This window comes from Salmo salar, chromosome ssa01 (assembly GCF_905237065.1).
Source record: "Salmo salar chromosome ssa01, Ssal_v3.1, whole genome shotgun sequence".
Classification (NCBI taxonomy): domain Eukaryota; kingdom Metazoa; phylum Chordata; class Actinopteri; order Salmoniformes; family Salmonidae; genus Salmo; species Salmo salar.
The window spans coordinates 21,767,144-21,788,193 of NC_059442.1; the positions used below are offsets into that span (position 1 = coordinate 21,767,144).

General features: G+C 48.9%; 1 protein-coding gene and 1 pseudogene across 3 annotated transcripts in view; one reads left to right on the forward strand and one right to left on the reverse strand.

Moving 5' to 3' along the window:
* The window catches only part of LOC106575403 (dimethyladenosine transferase 1, mitochondrial-like), a 38,501-nt pseudogene extending 27,532 nt beyond the window's left edge, over positions 1 to 10,969 (forward strand).
* An 86-nt stretch (positions 10,970 to 11,055) lies between these two features.
* Positions 11,056 to 21,050, reverse strand: part of LOC106575182 (rho guanine nucleotide exchange factor TIAM2) — a 107,210-nt gene continuing 97,215 nt past the window's right edge. For 2 of the 3 annotated variants that reach the window (XM_014151537.2, XM_014151621.2), the window contains exons 17-27: positions 20,877 to 20,945; positions 17,912 to 18,037; positions 17,320 to 17,428; positions 15,097 to 15,276; positions 14,869 to 14,987; positions 14,403 to 14,511; positions 14,039 to 14,097; positions 13,858 to 13,960; positions 13,614 to 13,701; positions 13,203 to 13,345; positions 11,056 to 13,026 (exon numbers count right to left, since the gene is read on the reverse strand). In XM_014151537.2, the coding sequence (XP_014007012.2) occupies positions 12,380 to 13,026; positions 13,203 to 13,345; positions 13,614 to 13,701; positions 13,858 to 13,960; positions 14,039 to 14,097; positions 14,403 to 14,511; positions 14,869 to 14,987; positions 15,097 to 15,276; positions 17,320 to 17,428; positions 17,912 to 18,037; positions 20,877 to 20,945 (1,752 nt within the window). In that variant the 3' untranslated portion in view covers positions 11,056 to 12,379. The remainder of the gene's footprint in view (positions 13,027 to 13,202; positions 13,346 to 13,613; positions 13,702 to 13,857; positions 13,961 to 14,038; positions 14,098 to 14,402; positions 14,512 to 14,868; positions 14,988 to 15,096; positions 15,277 to 17,319; positions 17,429 to 17,911; positions 18,038 to 20,876; positions 20,946 to 21,050) is intronic. The other variant, XM_014151838.2, reaches the window with a different exon arrangement.

A 21,050-nucleotide genomic window follows, 5' to 3' on the forward strand; every position in this document is an offset into this window, starting at 1 on the left:
GATTGGGTTGGTGATTGACCTGTTTGTTTAATTTGGTCCAATGATCTACCTCCGTTGAATCCCCCAAGATATCCCCTCAGAGACTATTTCCACAGATAAGACATCACCAACACAATAACAGACTCACACAATCAAAGTATTACCTGAGTTGGTTGGCTGCTGACCTTTCAGACTTCATACTCCAGGCCCTCGTGGGCTGCTGCTGCAGAAGGACAAATAGCCACACTATTTAAGAACTGTAGTGTGTTTTTACCGACAAGATCCTTGATGCTAGTGATGTTCTGTTGGGAAATAAATAAATAACAGGGATGGGAGAGAGGGGGGTGAGGAAACCACAGTTAACATGTACCCAGGGAGTGCAGATGTGTGATGTGTGAAGACATGGCAGGCTATTATAAGCATGGCTCCTTGTTTATCACTGTAGCCCCGTCCTCCATGTTATAGCTCCAAGGCATGACTGGACACAAAGATTGTCCTTTCTTAGGATGAGGGATTCTATTGTTCAATTTATGTCATCTTTATTTCATGGTTTAATTGGTTTTGTGCTCATCATTTTGTAAAAGCCTTGTTGTTTAACATTACGGTGTCATCTGTAGCTGTCAACACAATCTTGTTCCATGTATGGGCATGCCCATTTTCAACATGCAGAACATTTGTAAACCATCAGGGGGAAAACAGTTGTGACACGATGTGAAATTACCCAGGGTTGGTTTGATTTAGGGCCTGCGTGTTTTCTCTATTAACATTTACTACCAAGTGGTCAGACATTTCAGTGGTTTTTTAAATGTCATGTAAAAACAGCGTAGATCCTGTCTTGTTTGTTTAGTAGGCACATCTTTTCCACAGTCCTAATCTCTCTTCTGACCTAGTGGAATTCTTGATTTCACCTAGTGGCATTCTTGACTGTAGAGTTGGAGAGTTTTCTTTGGAAAGCAATTCAGAGGACCTGAGAAGAAGATGGGTGTGGATCAGGATGTGTTCTTGGTTTGCCTGTGCTGTGTGCCCAGGGCTGTTCTGAGAGTGTGGGAAACACTGTCAGGCAGCACAGCGCAGCAAGGCACTAAGGCAGGGCCCCCTCCAGCAAGAGTTGCCCATAGCTTTAGCTTGCCTAGTGCCTATTCCTCCTGAGTGTCTGTCCTGTCCACCTGTGCTTCTGATGTAATGGAGGTTGTCTTCTGATGTAATGGGCGGCAGGTAGCCTAGCGGTTAGAGCATTGGACTAGTAACCGAAAGGTTGCAAGATCAAATCCCCGAGCTGACAAGGTAAAAAGCTGTTGTTCTGCCCCTGAACAAGACAGTTAACCCACTGTTCCTAGGCCGTCATTGAAAATAAGAATTTGTTCTTAACTGACTGTCTTAGTTAAATTAAGGTAAAATGAAAATGGAGGATGTCTTCTGATGTAATGGAGGTGGTAGTCTTCTGATGTAATGGAGGTGGTAGTCTTCTGATGTAATGGAGGTGGTAGTCTTCTGATGTAATGGAGGATGTCTTCTGTGTAATGGAGGATGTCTTCTGATGTAATGGAGGATGTCTTCTGATGTAATGGAGGATGTCTTCTGTGTAATGGAGGTGGTAGTCTTCTGATGTAATGGAGGTGGTAGTCTTCTGATGTAATGGAGGTGGTAGTCTTCTGATGTAATGGAGGTGGTAGTCTTCTGATGTAATGGAGGATGTCTTCTGATGTAATGGAGGTGGTAGTCTTCTGATGTAATGGAGGTGGTAGTCTTCTGATGTAATGGAGGTGGTAGTCTTCTGATGTAATGGAGGTGGTAGTCTTCTGATGTAATGGAGGTGGTAGTCTTCTGATGTAATGGAGGATGTCTTCTGTGTAATGGAGGATGTCTTCTGATGTAATGGAGGATGTCTTCTGTGTAATGGAGGATGTCTTCTGATGTAATGGAGGATGTCTTCTGATGTAATGGAGGATGTCTTCTGTGTAATGGAGGATGTCTTCTGATGTAATGGAGGATGTCTTCTGTGTAATGGAGGATGTCTTCTGATGTAATGGAGGATGTCTTCTGTGTAATGGAGGATGTCTTCTGAAGGTTTTGTTATGATTAATGCATCTCTTTCCCCTCGGAGGAATCTTCCTTTTTATTGTATTTTACTTTCTGTATTCCACAGCTGTGTATTCCATTGTTCCCTGCTCCCCCCCCTCAGAACCTCAGCAGTTAGGGGAAATGTGGGTTGCTCCGGTGGTATCGGCTAGCCATCCTGAGGGCCTGCCATCTCATCTTGGTTACGCTCAGAGGGAGATGACAAATTACTGCTCACACAACATTGGGTAGAGAGAGGGCTCGGGAAAAAGGAGTGGAAGGTAGAAATGGACAAGGGGACTTGGAGAGCTACAGGGCAAAGCCAGTGTAATAGAGTTCCTTCCTGCAGAGCTCCCAGAAGGTCATAGAGATGAAATATGAAAATGTAAAAGTGTTAATATGGATGTGCGCGTGACTCCATATTATTGAGATGAGTTGGGTCACGGTCGTTGAGAGGGGGACAAAGACAGACGTGTGGAAAACGACTATGAATAAAAGAAAGTGTTAAAGTTCAGTTCTGATTATTCAGTATACAGTATTAGTGTGCAAGAGGAAAAGTAGGTTAAGTCTCTGTAAATGTTTGAAGTCTTTGTTTAAAAGAGTCAGACTAAATTAGCCATGGAGAGGGCAGGATCATTTTTATGTAGATCCTTATATAACAAGCCAATTTAGAGTAGTGCAATTCATCTATGAATCATTAGGGATTATGATTTGCTTCCCTGTTAAAATACATGTTTGTTAAAGTTCTATTTACATTCCAATCATCCCACTGATGAAGTGCGGAATATAAAATGGCCTAATTACTCCAGGAGGGAAATGAAAGGCATTATTTAGTGATACCTGGCCAGACCAGATGGTGTGTTGATGCTGCATCAGTCTGGGTTTGTGCTTTGATAAAGGCACACTGCAGTACCAAGGTATGAGACTGCCTCTCACCCAAATCATCCTAGCATGTTGAGGTGACAGGTGGAAGAATTGATTTTCCTCATGTCAGCCTTGTTCCGCCCAATTGATGCAGATAAGTCCATCTCTGATGATAGCCCCTGTCACAGTTACTCTTTTTAGCCCAGTATATCACAAAGCAATGCAGCGCTGCTTCTCCCTGCCCTGAAAGTCTACTGTAACTGCTGTCCAAAGCCCTCTCGTCTTCCTCCAACTGATAGTGATGTGAGCAGCCCAGGAGTTAGCTGTACTCCTATAGACTACAGTATAGCTGGCTACTCTGACAACTAGGCTCCAGTCTAGCAGTGGTGTCCCATGCCACGGCGGTCAGGCAGGCAGGCAGGCGGTCAGGCAGGCAGGCGGTCAGGCAGGCAGGCAGGCGGTCAGGCAGGCAGGCAGGCAGGCAGGCAGGCAGGCAGGCGGTCAGGCAGGCAGGCAGGCGGTCAGGCAGGCAGGCGGTCAGGCAGGCAGGCGGTCAGGCAGGCGGTCAGGCAGGCAGGCAGGCAGGCGGTCAGGCAGGCAGGCGGTCAGGCAGGCAGGCAGCCGGTAAGGCAGGCAGCCGGTAAGGCAGGCAGGAACATACAGAGCTATAGATGAGATAGTAGGTAGCGGTCCTGGTTTACAAGCCCAGCCAGACGCTGCAGCATGGCACGGGAGGGAGAGAATCTAAACAGCTCATTAGAAAGGCTCCATCACATCCTTGGATCACTTTAGTTATCCTCCCCCAATTAGCCTGCCCTTCCCCTTCCCTAGCCCAGAATAACAAAGGAGGTTATAGTCTGGTGAGTCACTACCCCCACAGACACAAATATGCTGCTGGAGGTAGTTCTTTAGGGCAGGTTGTCTCAACAGAAGAGCTCTGCTGTAAATTAAACACCCTCGCACCCACATAACTGTGTGTGTGTGTTTTTGCCTGTGTTTGTATCCTATTCGTCCGCTCTGTATATTCTCTCGTATTGTACCTTCTGTATCCTCTTTCACATATCTGGAAATGTCTGTGTGTGTCCGTATGTTCAGACTGTCGTCTCCTTCTGTCAGCGTTGTGGTGTCCACCTCCCCAGACTGATGCTGCACCTCCTCTCTTCTCCTCTCTTCTCCCTGCACCTCCTCTCCTCTCCCTGCACCTCCTCTCTTCTCCTCTCTTCTCCCTGCACCTCCTCTCCTCTCCCTGCACCTCCTCTCTTCTCCCTGCACCTCCTCTCTTCTCCTCTCTTCTCCCTGCATCTCCTCTCCTCTCCCTGCACCTCCTCTCTTCTCCTCTCTTCTCCCTGCACCTCCTCTCCTATCCCTGCACCTCCTCTCTTCTCCTCTCTTCTCCCTGCACCTCCTCTCTTCTCCCTGCACCTCCTCTCTTCTCCTCTCTTCTCCCTGCACCTCCTCTCTTCTCCCTGCACCTCCTCTCTTCTCCTCTCTTCTCCCTGCACCTCCTCTCCTCTCCCTGCACCTCCTCTCTTCTCCTCTCTTCTCCCTGCACCTCCTCTCTTCTCCCTGCACCTCCTCTCTTCTCCTCTCTTCTCCCTGCACCTCCTCTCTTCTCCCTGCACCTCCTCTCTTCTCCCTGCACCTCCTCTCTTCTCCCTGCACCTCCTCTCCTCTCCCCGCACCTCCTCTCCTCTCCCCGCACCTCCTCTCTTCTCCCCGCACCTCCTCTCTTCTCCCTGTGGACAAAGTAAGCTACCGCTGCTCCCCATAGCCAGTCAGGTCAGTCAGTCAGCCAGCCAGTCAGTCAGTGGTTGCCTTGAGTGGCGTTCACACCAGAGAAACGGGGTTATTACCAGGTGAAGGCAGGCAGCTAGGCAGGCTACAATGCTCCGCTCTGTTGCCCAGTGTCTCACTGGTGCTGCTGTATCATTGGTCCATAGCTCCACTTCACTTCTCAGACTGAGCTGTAGGTCTGGCTCCTGATCTGATAGGTGGGGGGGGGGTTACTGCATTAGACCCCCCTCCTGATCTGAGAGGTGAGGTTGGTTACTGCATTAGACCCCCCTCCTGATCTGAGAGGTGAGGGGGTCACTGCATTAGACCCCCCTCCTGATCTGAGAGGTGAGGTTGGGTACTGCATTAGACCCCCCTCCTGATCTGAGAGGTGAGGTTGGTTACTGCATTAGACCCCCCTCCTGATCTGAGAGGTGAGGGGGGTTACTGCATTAGACCCCCCTCCTGATCTGAGAGGTGAGGAGGGGGGTCACTGCATTAGACCCCCCTCCTGATCTGAGAGGTGAGGAGGGGGTCACTGCATTAGACCCCCCTCCTGATCTGAGAGGTGAGGAGGGGGTCACTGCATTAGACCCCCTCCTGATCTGAGAGGTGAGGTTGGTTACTGCATTAGACCCCCTCCTGATCTGAGAGGTGAGGAGGGGGGTCACTGCATTAGACCCCCCTCCTGATCTGAGAGGTGAGGGGGGTCACTGCATTAGACCCCCCTCCTGATCTGAGAGGTGAGGAGGGGGGTCACTGCATTAGACCCCCCTCCTGATCTGAGAGGTGAGGTTGGTTACTGCATTAGACCCCCTCCTGATCTGAGAGGTGAGGAGGGGGTCACTGCATTAGACCCCCCTCCTGATCTGATAGGTGAGGAGGGGGGTCACTGCATTAGACCCCCCTCCTGATCTGATAGGTGGGGGGGTTACTGCATTAGACCCCCCTCCTGATCTGAGAGGTGAGGTTGGTTACTGCATTAGACCCCCCTCCTGATCTGAGAGGTGAGGAGGGGGGTCACTGCATTAGACCCCCCTCCTGATCTGAGAGGTGAGGAGGGGGGTCACTGCATTAGACCCCCCTCCTGATCTGAGAGCTGAGGTGGGGGTCACTGCATTAGACCCCCCTCCTGATCTGAGAGGTGAGGAGGGGGGTCACTGCATTAGACCCCCCTCCTGATCTGAGAGCTGAGGTTGGTTACTGCATTAGACCCCCCTCCTGATCTGAGAGGTGGGGGTGGTCACTGCATTAGACCCCCCTCCTGATCTGAGAGGTGAGGTTGGTTACTGCATTAGACCCCCCTCCTGATCTGAGAGGTGAGGAGGGGGTCACTGCATTAGACCCCCTCCTGATCTGAGAGGTGAGGAGGGGGTCACTGCATTAGACCCCCCTCCTGATCTGAGAGGTGAGGAGGGGGGTCACTGCATTAGACCCCCCTCCTGATCTGAGAGGTGAGGAGGGGGGTCACTGCATTAGACCCCCCTCCTGATCTGAGAGGTGAGGAGGGGGGTCACTGCATTAGACCCCCCTCCTGATCTGATAGCTGGGGTGGTCACTGCATTAGACCCCCCTCCTGATCTGATAGGTGAGGAGGGGGGTCACTGCATTAGACCCCCCTCCTGATCTGAGAGCTGAGGTTGGTTACTGCATTAGACCCCCCTCCTGATCTGATAGGTGGGGGGGGGGTCACTGCATTAGACCCCCCTCCTGATCTGAGAGGTGAGGTTGGTTACTGCATTAGACCCCCCTCCTGATCTGATAGGTGAGGTTGGTCACTGCATTAGACCCCCCTCCTGATCTGAGAGGTGAGGTTGGGTTACTGCATTAGACCCCCTGGTAGTCTCATATGAGGGAGGCAGCCTTCCCTCCTACTGCACATTCACAGATCCACCTAAAGAAGAGTTGTCCTTTTTGTGTGTTGTGGGTCTTTGAGCACAATCCCTTTATTACCCTGAGAGAGAGGTTGGACAAGCAGAGAAAGAGCCAGTGAGGGAGAGAGAATGAGGGTGAGTTTGGGAGGAGGAGAGAGCTCTGAGTTGGACTAGGCTCTGCTGATTCTGGCACGATTACTTCAACTGTTTGTCATATCAACTTAGCTCTGACAGCGGGATCGGGAGGCAGAGAGGTGGCTTGAGAGGTGAACCACAGCCAGGATTCCACAGTAGCCTCGAGGAAGAGCTGTGTGCTGGGCCAGCCCTGCCTCCTGTTTCCCCCTGCCTGGTTCCTCCATTCCACTGGGTCTGAGACTGAGCCGCTGGGCTGAGCCGCTGGGCTGAGCCGCTGGACTCCCCCTCAGAAACAATAGAGATAAAGGGGAGAAGTGTGTTTGAACGTGTCACCTCATGTCTCATCAGGCTCTCTGGTATTGAACGGCGCCTGCTAAGTGGCAGCGTGACAGGAAGAGGGCTGGCTTTTTTCTCGCACAGGTGTTACTGTGGCAACCGGAACAGGCTTGCCATCCATCGCATGTCACCTGTTTTTTTCATCCCCCTCTTTCCCGTCTTCCACTCGCTTTGCTCCCATGAGTGGATCCTCTTCAAATCAAATTTTATTGGTCACGTACACATGGTTAGCAGATGTTAATGCGAGTGTAGCGAAGTGCTTGTGCTTCTAGTTCCGACAGGCAGTAATATCTAACAAGTCATCTAACAATTCCCCAACAACTACCTAATACACACACATCTAAAGGGGTGAATGAGAATTTGTACATGTAAGTATATGGATGAGCGATGGCCGAGCGGCATAAACAAGGTGCAATAGATGGTATAAAATACAGTATATACATGTGATATGAGTAATGTAAGATATGAAACATTATTAAAGTGACTAGTGATTGGGTCTCGTATGTGGGCAGCAGCCTCTGAGTTAGTGATTGCTGTTTATCAGTCTGATGGCCTTGAGATAGAAGCTGTTTTTCAGTCTCTCGGTCCCAGCTTTGATGCACCTGTACTGACCTCGCCTTCTAGATGATAACGGGTGAACAGGCAGTGGCTCGGGTGGTTGTTGTCCTTGATGATCTTTTTGGCCTTCCTGTGACATCGGGTGCTGTAGGTGTCATGGAGGGCAGGTAGTTTGCCCCTGGTGATGCGTTGTGCAGAACGCACCACCCTCTGGAGAGCCTTACGGTTGTGGGCGGAGCAGCTGCCGTACCAGGCGGTGATACAGCCCGACAGGATGCTCTCGATTGTGCATCTGTAAAAGTTTGTGAGTGTTTTCGGTGACAAGTCAAATTTCTTCAACCTCCTGAGGTTGAAGAGGCGCTGTTGACCCTTCTTCACCACACTGTCTGTGTGGGTGGACCATTTCAGTTTGTCTGTGATGTGTACCCCGAGGAACTTAAAACTTTCCACCTTCTCCACTGCTGTCCCATCGATGTGGATAGGGGGGTGCACCCTCTGCTGTTTCCTGAAGTCCACAATCATCTCCTTTGTTTTGTTGACGTTGAGTGAGAGGTTATTTTCCTGACACCACACTCCGAGGGCCCTCACCTCCTCCCTGTAGGCCGTCTCGTCGTTGTTGGTGATCAAGCCCACTACCGTTGTGTCGTCTGCAAACTTGATGATTGAGTTGGAGGCGTGCATGGCTACGCAGTCGTGTTCTCTGAGGCTGACCAGAACATATTCCTGTCTGCGTGATCAAAACAATCTTGAAGCTTGGCTTCCAATTGGTCGGACCAGTGTTGAATGGTTCTCGTCACTGGTACATCCTATTTGAGTTTTTGCCTATAAGACAGAAGGAGCAACATGGCGTCGTAGTCGGATTTGCCGAAGGGAGGGCTTTGTATGCATCTCGGAAGTTAGAGTAGCAGTGGTCGAGGGTATTGCGCATGAGCATAGTGCAATCAATATGCTGGAAGAATTTAGGTAGACTTGTTCTCAAATTTGCTTTGTTAAAATCCCCAGCTACAATAAATGCAGCCTCAAGATGTGTGGTTTCCAGTTTGCATATAGTCCAGTGAAGTTCCTCGATGGCCGTCTTGGTGTTTGCTTGTGGGGAATGTACACAGCTGTGACTATAACTGACGAGAGTTCTCTTGGTAGGTAAAATGGCCGGCACTTGATTGTATGGAATTTTAGATCTGGTGAGCAGAAGGACTTGAGTTCCTGTATGTTGTTATGATTACACCATGAGTCGTTAATCATAAAGCATACACCCCCACCCTTCCTCTTCCCAGAGAGGTGTTTATCTCTGTCGGCGCGATGCATGGAGAAGCCCGGTGGCTGAACCGATTCCGACAACATATCCCGAGAGAGCCATGTTTCCATGTAACATTCTCTGTTTCAATCTCTGTCTCTGGAAGGCAACCCTTGCTCGACTTTCATCTACCTTGTTGTCAAGAGACTGGACATTGGCTAGTAGTATACTCGGGACCGATGTCTATGGCGCCTGGCCAGGTGGCCACTTCATCTGCCCCTTCAGTGTTACGTACAGATATATTTTACCCCCTGCTGCTTGTGTTTCCTGTGTGTGTGTGTAGGTGGACCTGGGTGTGGTGCACTTCACCCCTCTGGCTCAGCCCCAAATCAAGCAGCCCTTCAAGCTGGTGGAGAAAGTAGTCAGGAATGTATTCCAATTCCGGAGGAAGCACTGCCACAAAGGAATCGAGTAAGCAATATTTCTACCCCTCCTCCTGCTACGGTTCACACTTTAATCTCTCTCTCTCTCTGTCTTGCTCTACACTCTCTTTGTTACATGCCGCATTAAGTGAACTCTCAGTTCATCCATGACCAGCTCTATACAAAACTGCTCATGACTCTCTCTCTCTCACTCCCCCTCACTCCCCGTTCCATCCATGCCTGTGAGGAGTGTAGGTAGGCTGGCTGTAGGGCCGGAGAACAAAAGAAGAGAACAGCAATTATGAGTCATTGGGGTGTCATAGGAAGATGAGGCATGATAACTTATGTAACTGCAGCGGGTAAAGAGACAGCTTGAAGAGCATCTACCTGGCGCTGAAGCATCTGTACTGGGTATGTGGGTGCTGCGATGTGATCTGATGCTCTTGAAGTTGGGTTCTGTATTATGCTTACTGTGAAAACCCATGGTGTTGCTGAGGGCATCTGGGGCAACATCTCTAGTCGAAAGTCTTCAATTGTTTATTCGCCTCGTCTCCGTTCCACGGCCAATGATCTGAGAGGACATGACAACTGAATTTTCTAAGTTACTTTCATCTACAGTGTTAGTATGGTCTGATGGAATCTTCTTTTTAACACTGCATATTTAATCACAACATGATTCATTTATGCTCATTGTGGCAGCATGTTTGATTTTAAATTGTTTTCTATTTCTAAACGATAGCTGGAGGCTTGTGGACATATTGCCTCAGCAGATTCCATCTGGCCCTGTACTGTACCTATGAGTGGTCATTATGGACAGGAAGCCCCCTGAGCTTTTTCCCATTCTCTTCCCAGAATGCTGTTCCCAGAGACAGAGAGGCTGGAGCTGGCGGAGGTGATGAGTGAGACACAGGGAATCTCTGGTGTCCAGGAGGTGCTGGGTGAGACACAGGAAATCTCTGGTGTCCAGGAGGTGCTGGGTGAGACACAGGGAATCTCTGGTGTCCCGGAGGTGATAGAATAGAGAGGGACTGTGGTGGAAACGGGGGAGAGCTGAACACTGGCCGTGGCTGGGGTTGGAGAGGGAGACACTTGGCCCAAACTGGAACAGTTCAAAGCTAGTGTAGCTAACACAGATCAGACTAAAGCTCAGGCAGTCCAGTCCAGTTGTAAAGGAAGAATAGTGTGTGAAATGAGTTTGTAATGCTCAACCCATCACGCACTGTCCTGGTTCTTACTTCTGATCCTGATTTCCCCATATGACTTTGTCCACTGGGAAATGAGTCCGGAAACATTTTCAGGACGATTTGGAGAATAAGAACACGTTGACGGTATTCAGGCCATTCCGCCTCCATCTTCTTTGTCTCACTCACTGGGGGGGTGGAGTGCGAAGTGCTGTTGAAAAGTTGGCAGCTCCTGATGAGGCTACTAAAATCCTAGTTGAGGACTGAGTGTTTTGTTAAATAAAGTGCTGGCCATCTGTTTTGAAATGTTTTGTAAGTGATGATGGAACAATGTTACTGTTGCATTAATTTGTTGGGTTGTATGTTCCTACAGATTACACCAACATATTGCTAGGATTTTACCTTTGCATGTTTCTTCCTACTCTGTCCTGCTTCTGTCACTTAAATTGCCTATATTACTGAGAGTATACTTTGGTCCAATGCAGAGAACAAGGATTCTCTTTCTCTGACAGCTTCATCAACTGGGATAGAGCTGGAAATAAACCGTTCATCTTATCTTACCTGTGCTTTACCTGTCAAGGAGAAGAATATAGATTCTCAAAGCCAGACTTAGGCATACAACAGGATAAAACAACCTGCTCTCACAGATAAAAATGTTTATTTATAAAACAGTTCATTTTGGTTCACATTCATTGGTATGCTAGCATTAAAGGCATGTTTACAGTTGAGGGTATGTGGTGGTGTTGAGTTGTAATAGGATGTCTCAACAGCTAAATAATAAGTACCTTTACAAAATATCCCAGATACTGTATTTATTGCAAGTTACAGCCATTTCTACCTGTACAATATCAAGTATGTGTAATAATATCAAAGATTCAAATGAAGTTATAGTCCAGGTACTCGGGTATGGGAGCTGCAAACAGGGCAAGTTGACAACATTTGAATTAAATCCTTTTACTTTGACAATGCCTGTGTACATTGTAAGCGACACTTCTGGGGGAGGATGACAACCATACTCTTATTCAATACACTGGAAACCATTAATTAGGTGAAACATTCAGATTCTTCAATTCAAGCCAACCCCATATGTATTTTGCAAAGCAATAACAAGTTACAACTATCAATAAATAAACATTGCTTTAAAAACAAAAATCCCATGGTGTACAAATACAGAGGAGGCAGGTAGCCCAGTGGTTAGAGCGCTGGACTAGTAACCGGAAGGTTACAAGATCAAATCTCCGAGCTGACAAGGTAAAAATCTGTCGTTCTGCCCCTGAACAAGGCAGTTAACCCACTGTTCCTAGGCCGTCATTGAAAATAAGATTTTGTTCTTAACTGACTTGCCTAGTTAAATAAAGGTTAAATAAAAAAAATGCAATTATAGGCAAACAATGTACATCAAGTCACAAAATCAATTTCTGTCCTCTGTCGATTTAGATAAACTCAGACTTCTTGAGATGTAGGAAGTATAAGCGAAGCTCTTAGGGTGAGTCTCAATAGTCTAAAGTGGAATCCTCATCTCCGTACTCTGTCTATCCATTATATTACTCTCACCTAATGTAAAGGAGACAAGTAGAGGAAGCCAATTTATATTATTGAGAAGGAGCTGGGCAGAGGCATATACAGAAGAGCAGGGCTGGATGGAGGCGGAGCGTAGTTGTACATTAGTGCCCAGCAGATTCATTGCAGTAATTATCAGGGACCAAGTCGCCTCGTCTCTCTCAAGGGGGACAACCATGTCGCCGAGCCAAAGGTAGCTCATCTTTCCTTTTACACCTGTGCATAGCTAAGCAAGTGGGATATGCCTATTGTACGCTCTCAAAGGAACACAGTTGAACTTCAGAGCTCAGGCACAACAGATACCCTGGGACTACGACAGAACTGAACCGGGGTTTCCCATGCCCTAAGGCAGGGAGCGGGCACTGGGCAGAGCTTTGGCCCCTCTCCTTGTGTCTATTCCTGACCCTATGAGGAGTTAGGGGCACTGCCAGTGTCTGTAGGGTCGTAGAAACAGTCCTCGTTGACCACGGAGGTGAGGCTCTGTACGCTGAACTCTCTCTCCAGCAGAGCGCTGAGGTCCATGGCTGCCAGGTCCGTCTGGCTGTCCAGAGAACGGCTATGTTCCCTCAGGCTCAGTAGCGCCCGCTGGCTGCTACCTTTCCTCTTCACTGGGCAGAAGTGGCCCCGAACAAGCTTGGGCTGGCTCTCCGGGGTGTTCACCTCTGCTCCCTCTGGCTGCACGCGGGGGGCCGGCGCCCGGGAGGAAGCTGCCTCCTCTGACAACCTCAAACTGAGAAACTGGGCCTCAATGGCACAGGAGGGGAAGCTCCCTCCAGCCTCACTGAACTCATCGTCCTCATCACTCAGGATGTATGACTCCTTCACAGAGCTGAAGCCAGAGGGCTGCTGGCCGCCCCGAGACCAGGCCTTTTGGGTAGACAGTGTCTTGTGCTGTGTGGGACCGTCAGCTGGGGGAGCCTCAGAGGAGCTGTGGGTGCTGCTGCTCAGGGTGCCCTCGTCTGAGTCAGGCTGGCCAGGTTTGAGTGTGCTGGCTGGGGTGGGGAGATCCAGCAGGGGCCGCTCACACAGCCAGGAGGCTCTGGATGAACCTGCTGGGGGAGAGCGAGAGACAGCTGCCACCTGAGCAATACAGTCACTAATATCTGGCCACCAACACTACTGTATGTACAGTAAGTTAATGAGTGCTTATAAGGTTTAAGTCAAGGTCATGTTGTCTAAAGATAATTATTTGAAAGGATTTTTTGGAACAGAGCAGGGATGTACTCACCTATCCTGGCAGAAGGCAGAGTGCTGCGTAAAGGCGTGAGGCGCTCCTTACACCCCATCTCGGCTGGGAGCATGTTCCGTCTGACGTTCTCCCGGAGGATGGAGCAGATGACCTTGATGATGGTCACTTTGCATTCTGGGACACTGGAGGGAAACACCGGTACCATGCTCAGAGAGCAGGGCTAATTCACACAGTCTACAACAGGAGGGTCCCACTTCTCTGCGACTACAGTCCTGCTGGTGTTTATTTCCCCCTGACACTCAATGGACAACTGATTGGCTAGAGAGCCCATGCAACCCCTGACCTTGTAGAAGGTAGTCTCTGATAAAGAGGATAAAGAAAAACCAGCATACTCTGTGGCCCTCGAGGACCAGAGCTATAGATCCAGTCAGAACTACTGCTCTCTCTTACCTGCTACACAGCTGGAAGACTGTCTCTGGCCTTCCCTTCAGTTCAGACCTGGTATGAATCAGCTCCCAGATGCAGGTAGTCTCAGTTCCTAGGAGGAAGGGATTGGAGAAGATCCTTTTAATCAAGACATCTAAATTTAGTTTCAAAAGACTCAATATCCAAGAGAATATGATCTCTGGTAGTTAATGAGAGCCAGAAGGGGGGGTGGGGTGTGTGTGTGTGTGTGTGTGTCTTGCTCTCTTACCTGCAGTGTTGCCTAGTCGGACCTGCAGTGCAGAAAGCGGGATGAGCCAGCGGAATTTGAAGGGGTCTATGTCTCCATGGGAGTGCGCCAAGCGAGGGGTGGTCTGCTCACACACGAGAGAGAGATGTTAGGCACTGCTGGCATCAAAGGCATATGAAAGTAAATGAAAGAGCGAACTCACCATCTTCTTCTTGAGCTTGTTGCTCTCCCTGTAGACAAGTATCACTGCCTTCTTGAACACTGATGAGAGAAACGAAATGAAAACTTTGAGCACAACTTGGGAGTTTACACAGGAATCCATCCTGTCAGAAAGTTTACAGCACATTGGCACTACAATGTGTCCATAAAACCCCAAACTATACTGGTATAACACTGAACAGCATCATCCTTTTGTGGATATACAATACATTTATCTAATAGCTAGTCATAAAATATGTGTTTGGGTTAAGCCAGTGGAGTCCAGGCTGAGAGACAGCCTCTGGCAAGGGCCAGGCACTCTCTTTCCCATAATACCGCAGTAACGGTACAGTGTCTTTCTAACTCACCAAACACGGTCATCTCGGGGTCCTTTCTCATGCGGCCCAGAGAGGGATGGGGGTTGAGCCAGACGACAGAGGAATGCATGAGGAATTCTCCCATGGTAAGCTCTGTGACCTGGGAGAGAGAAGGCCATGGGCCACAGTCAGTATGTGCGGGACATAGTAAGTACTGTATCTGTACAGGGACCTGGGCCACTCGTCTAACAAACAAGTTCTCTCTGTGTTGGGTGATTGTTGAGTATCTAAAGAGGAAGTATCTATACGGGAACTTGGCTATTTCCAACCAGTTTTCTGTAGGAGATATACATCACTAGGATGAATAGATTAAATTGACCCTAATGGTTGTGCAGCAAATTCAGGCTGTGCTGGTGTTAGTCCAACTACGTGTCTAGATTGAAGATGTGAGTGAGAGTGATGAAAGCTGCTGTAAGGGAAGCAGAGGGTAGCGCAGGGTACATTACTGTATAGTTACCTCCTTCTCATGGCCACTCTGCTCTGCCACCAGCTGGTCAAACACAGAACCATAGTCCTCATAGATCTTCTGCATCTCATTGATGTGGCTGGCCACCCTCTCCATGGCCTTCAGGGCCTCTGTGGGCACAGAGGAGGGAAAGGAAGGGTTAATGTGTGTGTGTGTGTGTGTGTGTGTGTGTGTGTGTGTGTGTGTGTGTGTGTGTGTGTGTGTATATCTTCAAGTTACCTGTGAGGTGGTAGTGCTCCTCGCTGTCTGTGTCAGTGAGAGAAACCAGCTCTCGGAGCAGTAGAGGGTATTTCAACACTCTCTGGACTGGCTTGATCAGGTAGGACTCCAGGGTTGAGGAGTGCTGCTTCATAGGGTTCCTCGCAGCCAGGAACTCCTTAAAGGCCCAATCAGTCTTAGCTGTAGACAACAAACAGACTTATTTACCAAGCCCTGTACATGTAAGTTGTTCAGTCACATCTTTCATTCTGTAGCACGCTTGGAGGACTGTGCCTAGTGATGCTAAATAGACCCACCACTGTATCTTGGTGCGATAATACTTGTCCACATGGGGGCAGTATAGGCTACTCCTCACCACTGCAGAAAAGGCAACACTGCAGGTAGCTACTGTAAAGCATGGTTTGGACATGAGACTGCCACTCCATTGCAAACAATACCATTGAAAACAACCACAGCAGTGATTTTCATTCACAGTGTGCATAGTGAGGAGAGATGTCTAACAGTGGGTGCTGTGTGGTCTAGGCTTGGGCAGGAGCTCACCAGAGCAGAGGACCGGCACCTCAAATGTTCTACTGCTTCAGCTCCTGTTCCTCTCATAGAATATTAGCTCAAAGGTATTGTGGAGCTCCTGCACCTAAATATAAACAGTACTGGCACCAAAACTGAGTACCGGCACCTATTTCAGTCCAAACCAAGCACAGTGTAGCATTGTAACACATTGAGAGGCATCCTGGAGGTCAGGTGTAGACATTTCTTGCCACCTCGCTGTGTGTCTCATGTGTAGAAGGATTGAGAGGCCATTAGAGTATTAATTATAGCACTCTGAGCTACAGAGACAGGCAGCTGCATTGACACTTCACACAGTAATTGGCAGGCAATTAACGCGTAAACGAGTAAACACAAAAAGTGTATGCGTAGCGAGAAGGGGCCCGGTACCACGTCGGCAGAGTGAGAATGTGTAATTACTAGAACCGCTGACAGACGCCCACAGATTCTCTGTGAACGCCCTCGTTCAGTTGTGTTGGGCTCCGCTGTGCTAGGCTTTGTTGTACGAGCTGGACTGTGCTGTGATGGACTGGGTTATGCTGTGCTGTGATGGACTGGGTTATGCTGTGCTGTGATGGACTGGGTTATGCTGTGCTGTGATGGACTGGGTTATGCTGTGCTGTGATGGACTGGGTTATGCTGTGCTGTGATGGACTGGGTTATGCTGTGCTGTGATGGACTGGGTTATGCTGTGCTGTGATGGACTGGGTTATGCTGTGCTGTGATGGACTGGGTTATGCTGTGCTGTGATGGACTGGGTTATGCTGTGCTGTGATGGACTGGGTTATGCTGTGCTGTGATGGACTGGGTTATGCTGTGCTGTGATGGACTGGGTTATGCTGTGCTGTGATGGACTGGGTTATGCTGTGCTGTGATGGACTGGGTTATGCTGTGCTGTGATGGACTGGGTTATGCTGTGCTGTGATGGACTGGGTTATGCTGTGCTGTGATGGAGAGTTGTGTTCTAATGCATGTTTACGCTGCTGTTTCCTACTTCAGTTCATTCTGCTTCATCAGAGACTGTTGGGGAACATGCAAAGCCGCTTGCAAGATTATTCCTGCGCTATTAAAACGCAATTTCGGTACCTGCTTCTAGGAATGCAACGCGTAATCTTGTAATGGGAAGAATTTAAGAGGCACCGGGGTGCAATTTCCCCACCTGCTCGGTTTCATTTATTCTGCGCTGGGCAGCGTGCCCAAACCAGAGGAAGAGGCCAACGTTGCGGGCATAAATTAAGTTCAACATTTATATTCAAGCATATAAACAGGGACACTCAAAATTACTAGCACTCCCCCTGTCAGCGTTTCATGGTCTTTCTCTCATTATAGACCAGCATTCGTTAGCTGTGCAGCACAATGGGGGCACTCCAGCTAGCCTAGGCACTTTCACAGTTTTACAGTGGGAAGCCATTTACAGTTGAGTTGATATGAAAGAGAATATGGGAGTCTGGAATGATTGAGTGAATACGAGGAGAGGTTGAAGTAAAGTGGGATTGCATCACTTCACCAAGCGAGTAGCTCCACTCAGAGACATTTCACTGGAGTTCATTATTGATGCTGGACCGTAGGCGCCATGTCAACCATGTCATTTACATAGAGTGCTGGGGTTGGTGGGGATGACGCAATGGAAGTGCAAGGGAGTATTTTGGGGGTGGTGGGTAGAGGGGAGACCTGTACCTCTCTCCAGGACTTTCTGGACCTTGATGTGGTTGGCACAGAAGCCACTGTAGAGCTTGAAGTGATCAGCGTAGTACAGGAAGGATCCACCCAGAGAGAAGAGAAGCTTCTGGAATAAGAGAGAGACAGAGGGAGAGTAAGAATGTGTGAAGGAGAGCGAGATGGAGTGAGCATGTGAAGTCGTGACCTGACCACTCTCACCTCCCTCTCACGGGACAGTATGAACAATCCCCCAGGCCTGCCATCTCTAACCCCTGAGTACAGTGCTTTTATCAACATACAATTCTCCATGTCAAAATGGCTAAATCGATATGATGCCATGTCGATGTGGTAAATCAATCATGTGTGAACCTGTAACAGTCTCGCAATAATAAATACAGATATATCTCAAAGTGTGACAGGACACTCACTGTTCATCATAGCAATGAAGGGGGTTTGGGTGAGTGATTTCACATATTTGTATGTCATTTGTGTATGCTCATTGGTTAATGCGTCTATGAGAATGCGGTTTAATCATGTCATCTAAGTGTGTGTGGATTGGCAGAGGCAGTTGTAACACAAGGGTCACAAACAGTGTTTCTGTGTGTCATACCTTAAACTGCACAGGGGTTTCCAGGGTGCTGAAGTCAGGTGAAGAGGCGATCCTCTCCTCTAGCGTCTGCAGGAAGACCCTCTGGAAGTCCAGCATCTCTGGCAGGCTGCCAAACAGACTATCCATCTAAAGGAAAGGAGAGACAGGAGCCTGGTCAGTCATCTCTTTACAGCAGTCAGTCAGCGATAGCTCTCTCTTTACAGCAGTCAGTCAGCGATAGCTCTCTCTTTACAGCAGTCAGTCAGCGATAGCTCTCTCTTTACAGCAGTCAGTCAGCGATAGCTCTCTCTTTACAGCAGTCAGTCAGCGATAGCTCTCTCTTTAAAGCAGTCAGTCAGCGATAGCTCTCTCTTTACAGCAGTCAGTCAGCGATAGCTCTCTCTTTAAAGCAGTCAGTCAGCGATAGCTCTCTCTTTACAGCAGTCAGTCAGCGATAGCTCTCTCTTTAAAGCAGTCAGTCAGCGATAGCTCTCTCTTTACAGCAGTCAGTCAGCGATAGCTCTCTCTTTACAGCAGTCAGTCAGCGATAGCTCTCTCTTTAAAGCAGTCAGTCAGCGATAGCTCTCTCTTTACAGCAGTCAGTCAGCGATAGCTCTCTCTTTACAGCAGTCAGTCAGCGATAGCTCTCTCTTTACAGCAGTCAGTCAGCGATAGCTCTCTCTTTACAGCAGTCAGTCAGCGATAGCTCTCTCTTTACAGCAGTCAGTCAGAGATAGCTCTCTCTTTACAGCAGTCAGTCACTAGTTAACATCCTCCTCTGATGTCTCAGGTGACAGGCAGTTAGGAACAGCCTCTCTCTCTTACTATCAATTCAATTCATTTCAGAGGGCTTTATTGGCATGGGAAACATGTTTACATTGCCAAAGCAAGTGAAAATATATCATTAACAAAAGTTAAATAATCAATAACAAATTAACAGTAAATATTACGCTCACAAGTTTCAAAGGAATAGACACATTTCAAATGTCATATGGCTAAGTACAGTGCTATAATGATGTGCAAGTACAAAAGGGAAAATAAATCAACATAAATATAGGTTGCATTTACAATGGTGTTTGTTCTTCACTGGTTGCCCTTTTCTTGTGGCAACAGGTCACATATCTTGCTGCTGTGATGGTACACTGTGGTATTTCTCCCAATAGATATGGGAGTTCATCAAAATTGGATTTGTTTTCTAATTCTTTGTGGGTCTGTGTAATCTGAGGGAAATATGTGTCTCTAATATGGTCATATATTTGGCAGGAGGCAAGGAAGTGCAGCTCAGTTTCCACCTCATTTTGTGGGCAGTGTGCACATAGCCTGTCTTCTCTTGAAATCCAGGTCTGCCTACAGCGGCCTTTCTCAATAGCAAGGCTATGGTCACTGAGTCTGTACATATTCAAAGCTTTCCTTAATTTTGCGTCAGTCACAGTGTTCATGTATTCTGCCACTGGGTACTCTCTGTTAAGGGACAAAAAGCACAATCTCACAGTCTCGCTCTCTCACACCATCATTAAAAGGTGTTCAGGGTGTCTTGCTCTCCGCTGTGTGCCTAGACACGTCTGAGTGTCTGATAATGTTGGTTTAATCAGCCCCACTGCTCAGTGTGTATCGATGGATCTCTCCTTTGAGAGTGTCGTCCTGAGACTGAGGTCATGCTCAGTTCACATCACTGTTCACTAGCTACAGGATGTGGACTTCCATTAGCATTCCCCAGCCATGGCCTTCTGGGCTCACAGAGGAGGGACAGACACATAAGGACTAATCTTAACCTGAGAGAAGTGTCAATCGTGTATCGATTAAAAATGGAAGAGGTATAAGCATAATTTTAACCACGTTTTGGTCCTATGTTAGTAAGGGTTTTAAGAAGGGGAGGTCCGTAGAGTTTATTGCTACTAGAAATGAATTTAACCCCACCCAAATCTAATCAAGCTATCCATCTCTCAATCTGTGACCTCATATGAACCAACCTCCTAAAATTCTCAATTTCTATTAACTCCCCCATCTCCCAATCCCCCATCCTTCCTCCATTCTAATCCTCCATCCTCCCCCATCTCCCAATCCCCCATCCTCCCATCCAATCCTCCATCCTTCCTCCCCCATCCCCCCATCCTTCCTCCCTTCCCCCCATCCAATCCTCCCTCCCCATCTCCCAATCCCCCATCCTGCATCCTTCCTCCATTCTAATCCTCCATCCTCCCCCATCTCCCAATCCCCCATCCTTCCTCCCATCCCCCATCCAATCCTCCATATCTCCCAATCCCCATCCTACATCCTTCCTCCCATCCCCCATCCAATCCTCCTCCTCCATCCCCATTCAATCTTCCTCCCTTCCTCCCTCCCAATCCCCCATCCTCCCTCCCCATCCCCCATCCTCCCTCCCCATCCTTTCTCCCATCCAATCCTCCCATCCCCCATTCTTCCTCCCAACCTCCCTCCATCCTCCCTACCATCCCCATCCTCCCTCCATCCCCCATCCCCATCCTCCCTCCCACCAACACTCCACCCATTGCACCAAACCCCCTCCCATTGCACCAAACCCCCATCTCCCAATCCCCCATCCTTCCTCCCATCCTCCATCCAATCCTCCATCCTCCCTATCCCCCATCCTGCATCCTTCCTCCCATCCAATCCTCCCTTCCATCCCCCATTCTTCCTCCCATCTTCCCTCCCCCCCCCAATCCCCCATCCTCCCTCCCCATCCTTTCTCCCATCCAATCCTCCCTCCCATCCCCCATTCTTCCTCCCTACCATCCCCCATCCTACCTCCCATCCCTCATCCTCCCTCCCACTAACACTCCACTCCACCCATCGCACCAAACCCCTCCCATTGCACCAAACCCCCCTCCCATCCCACCAACCCCCCTCCCAAGCTACAAAACCCCCTCTCCCATCTCACCAACCCCCCCATCCCTCCACTCCCATCTCACCAAACCCTCCCCCCCCCCATCCCTCCACTCCCTCATCCCAGGGCACCCTCCTCTACCTCGTCCAGCGTAAGGAAGGTCTCGTTCTGCAGTGGCTTCAGGTAGATCTCAAACAGGCAACTCAGGTCCTGGCGGAAGGAGAGACAGACAGACAGAAAGAGGAAAAATACAAGAGGTGGGTTAGTGATAGGGAATCCAACACTGCATTATAGGGCTGTTATCGGTATCAACAG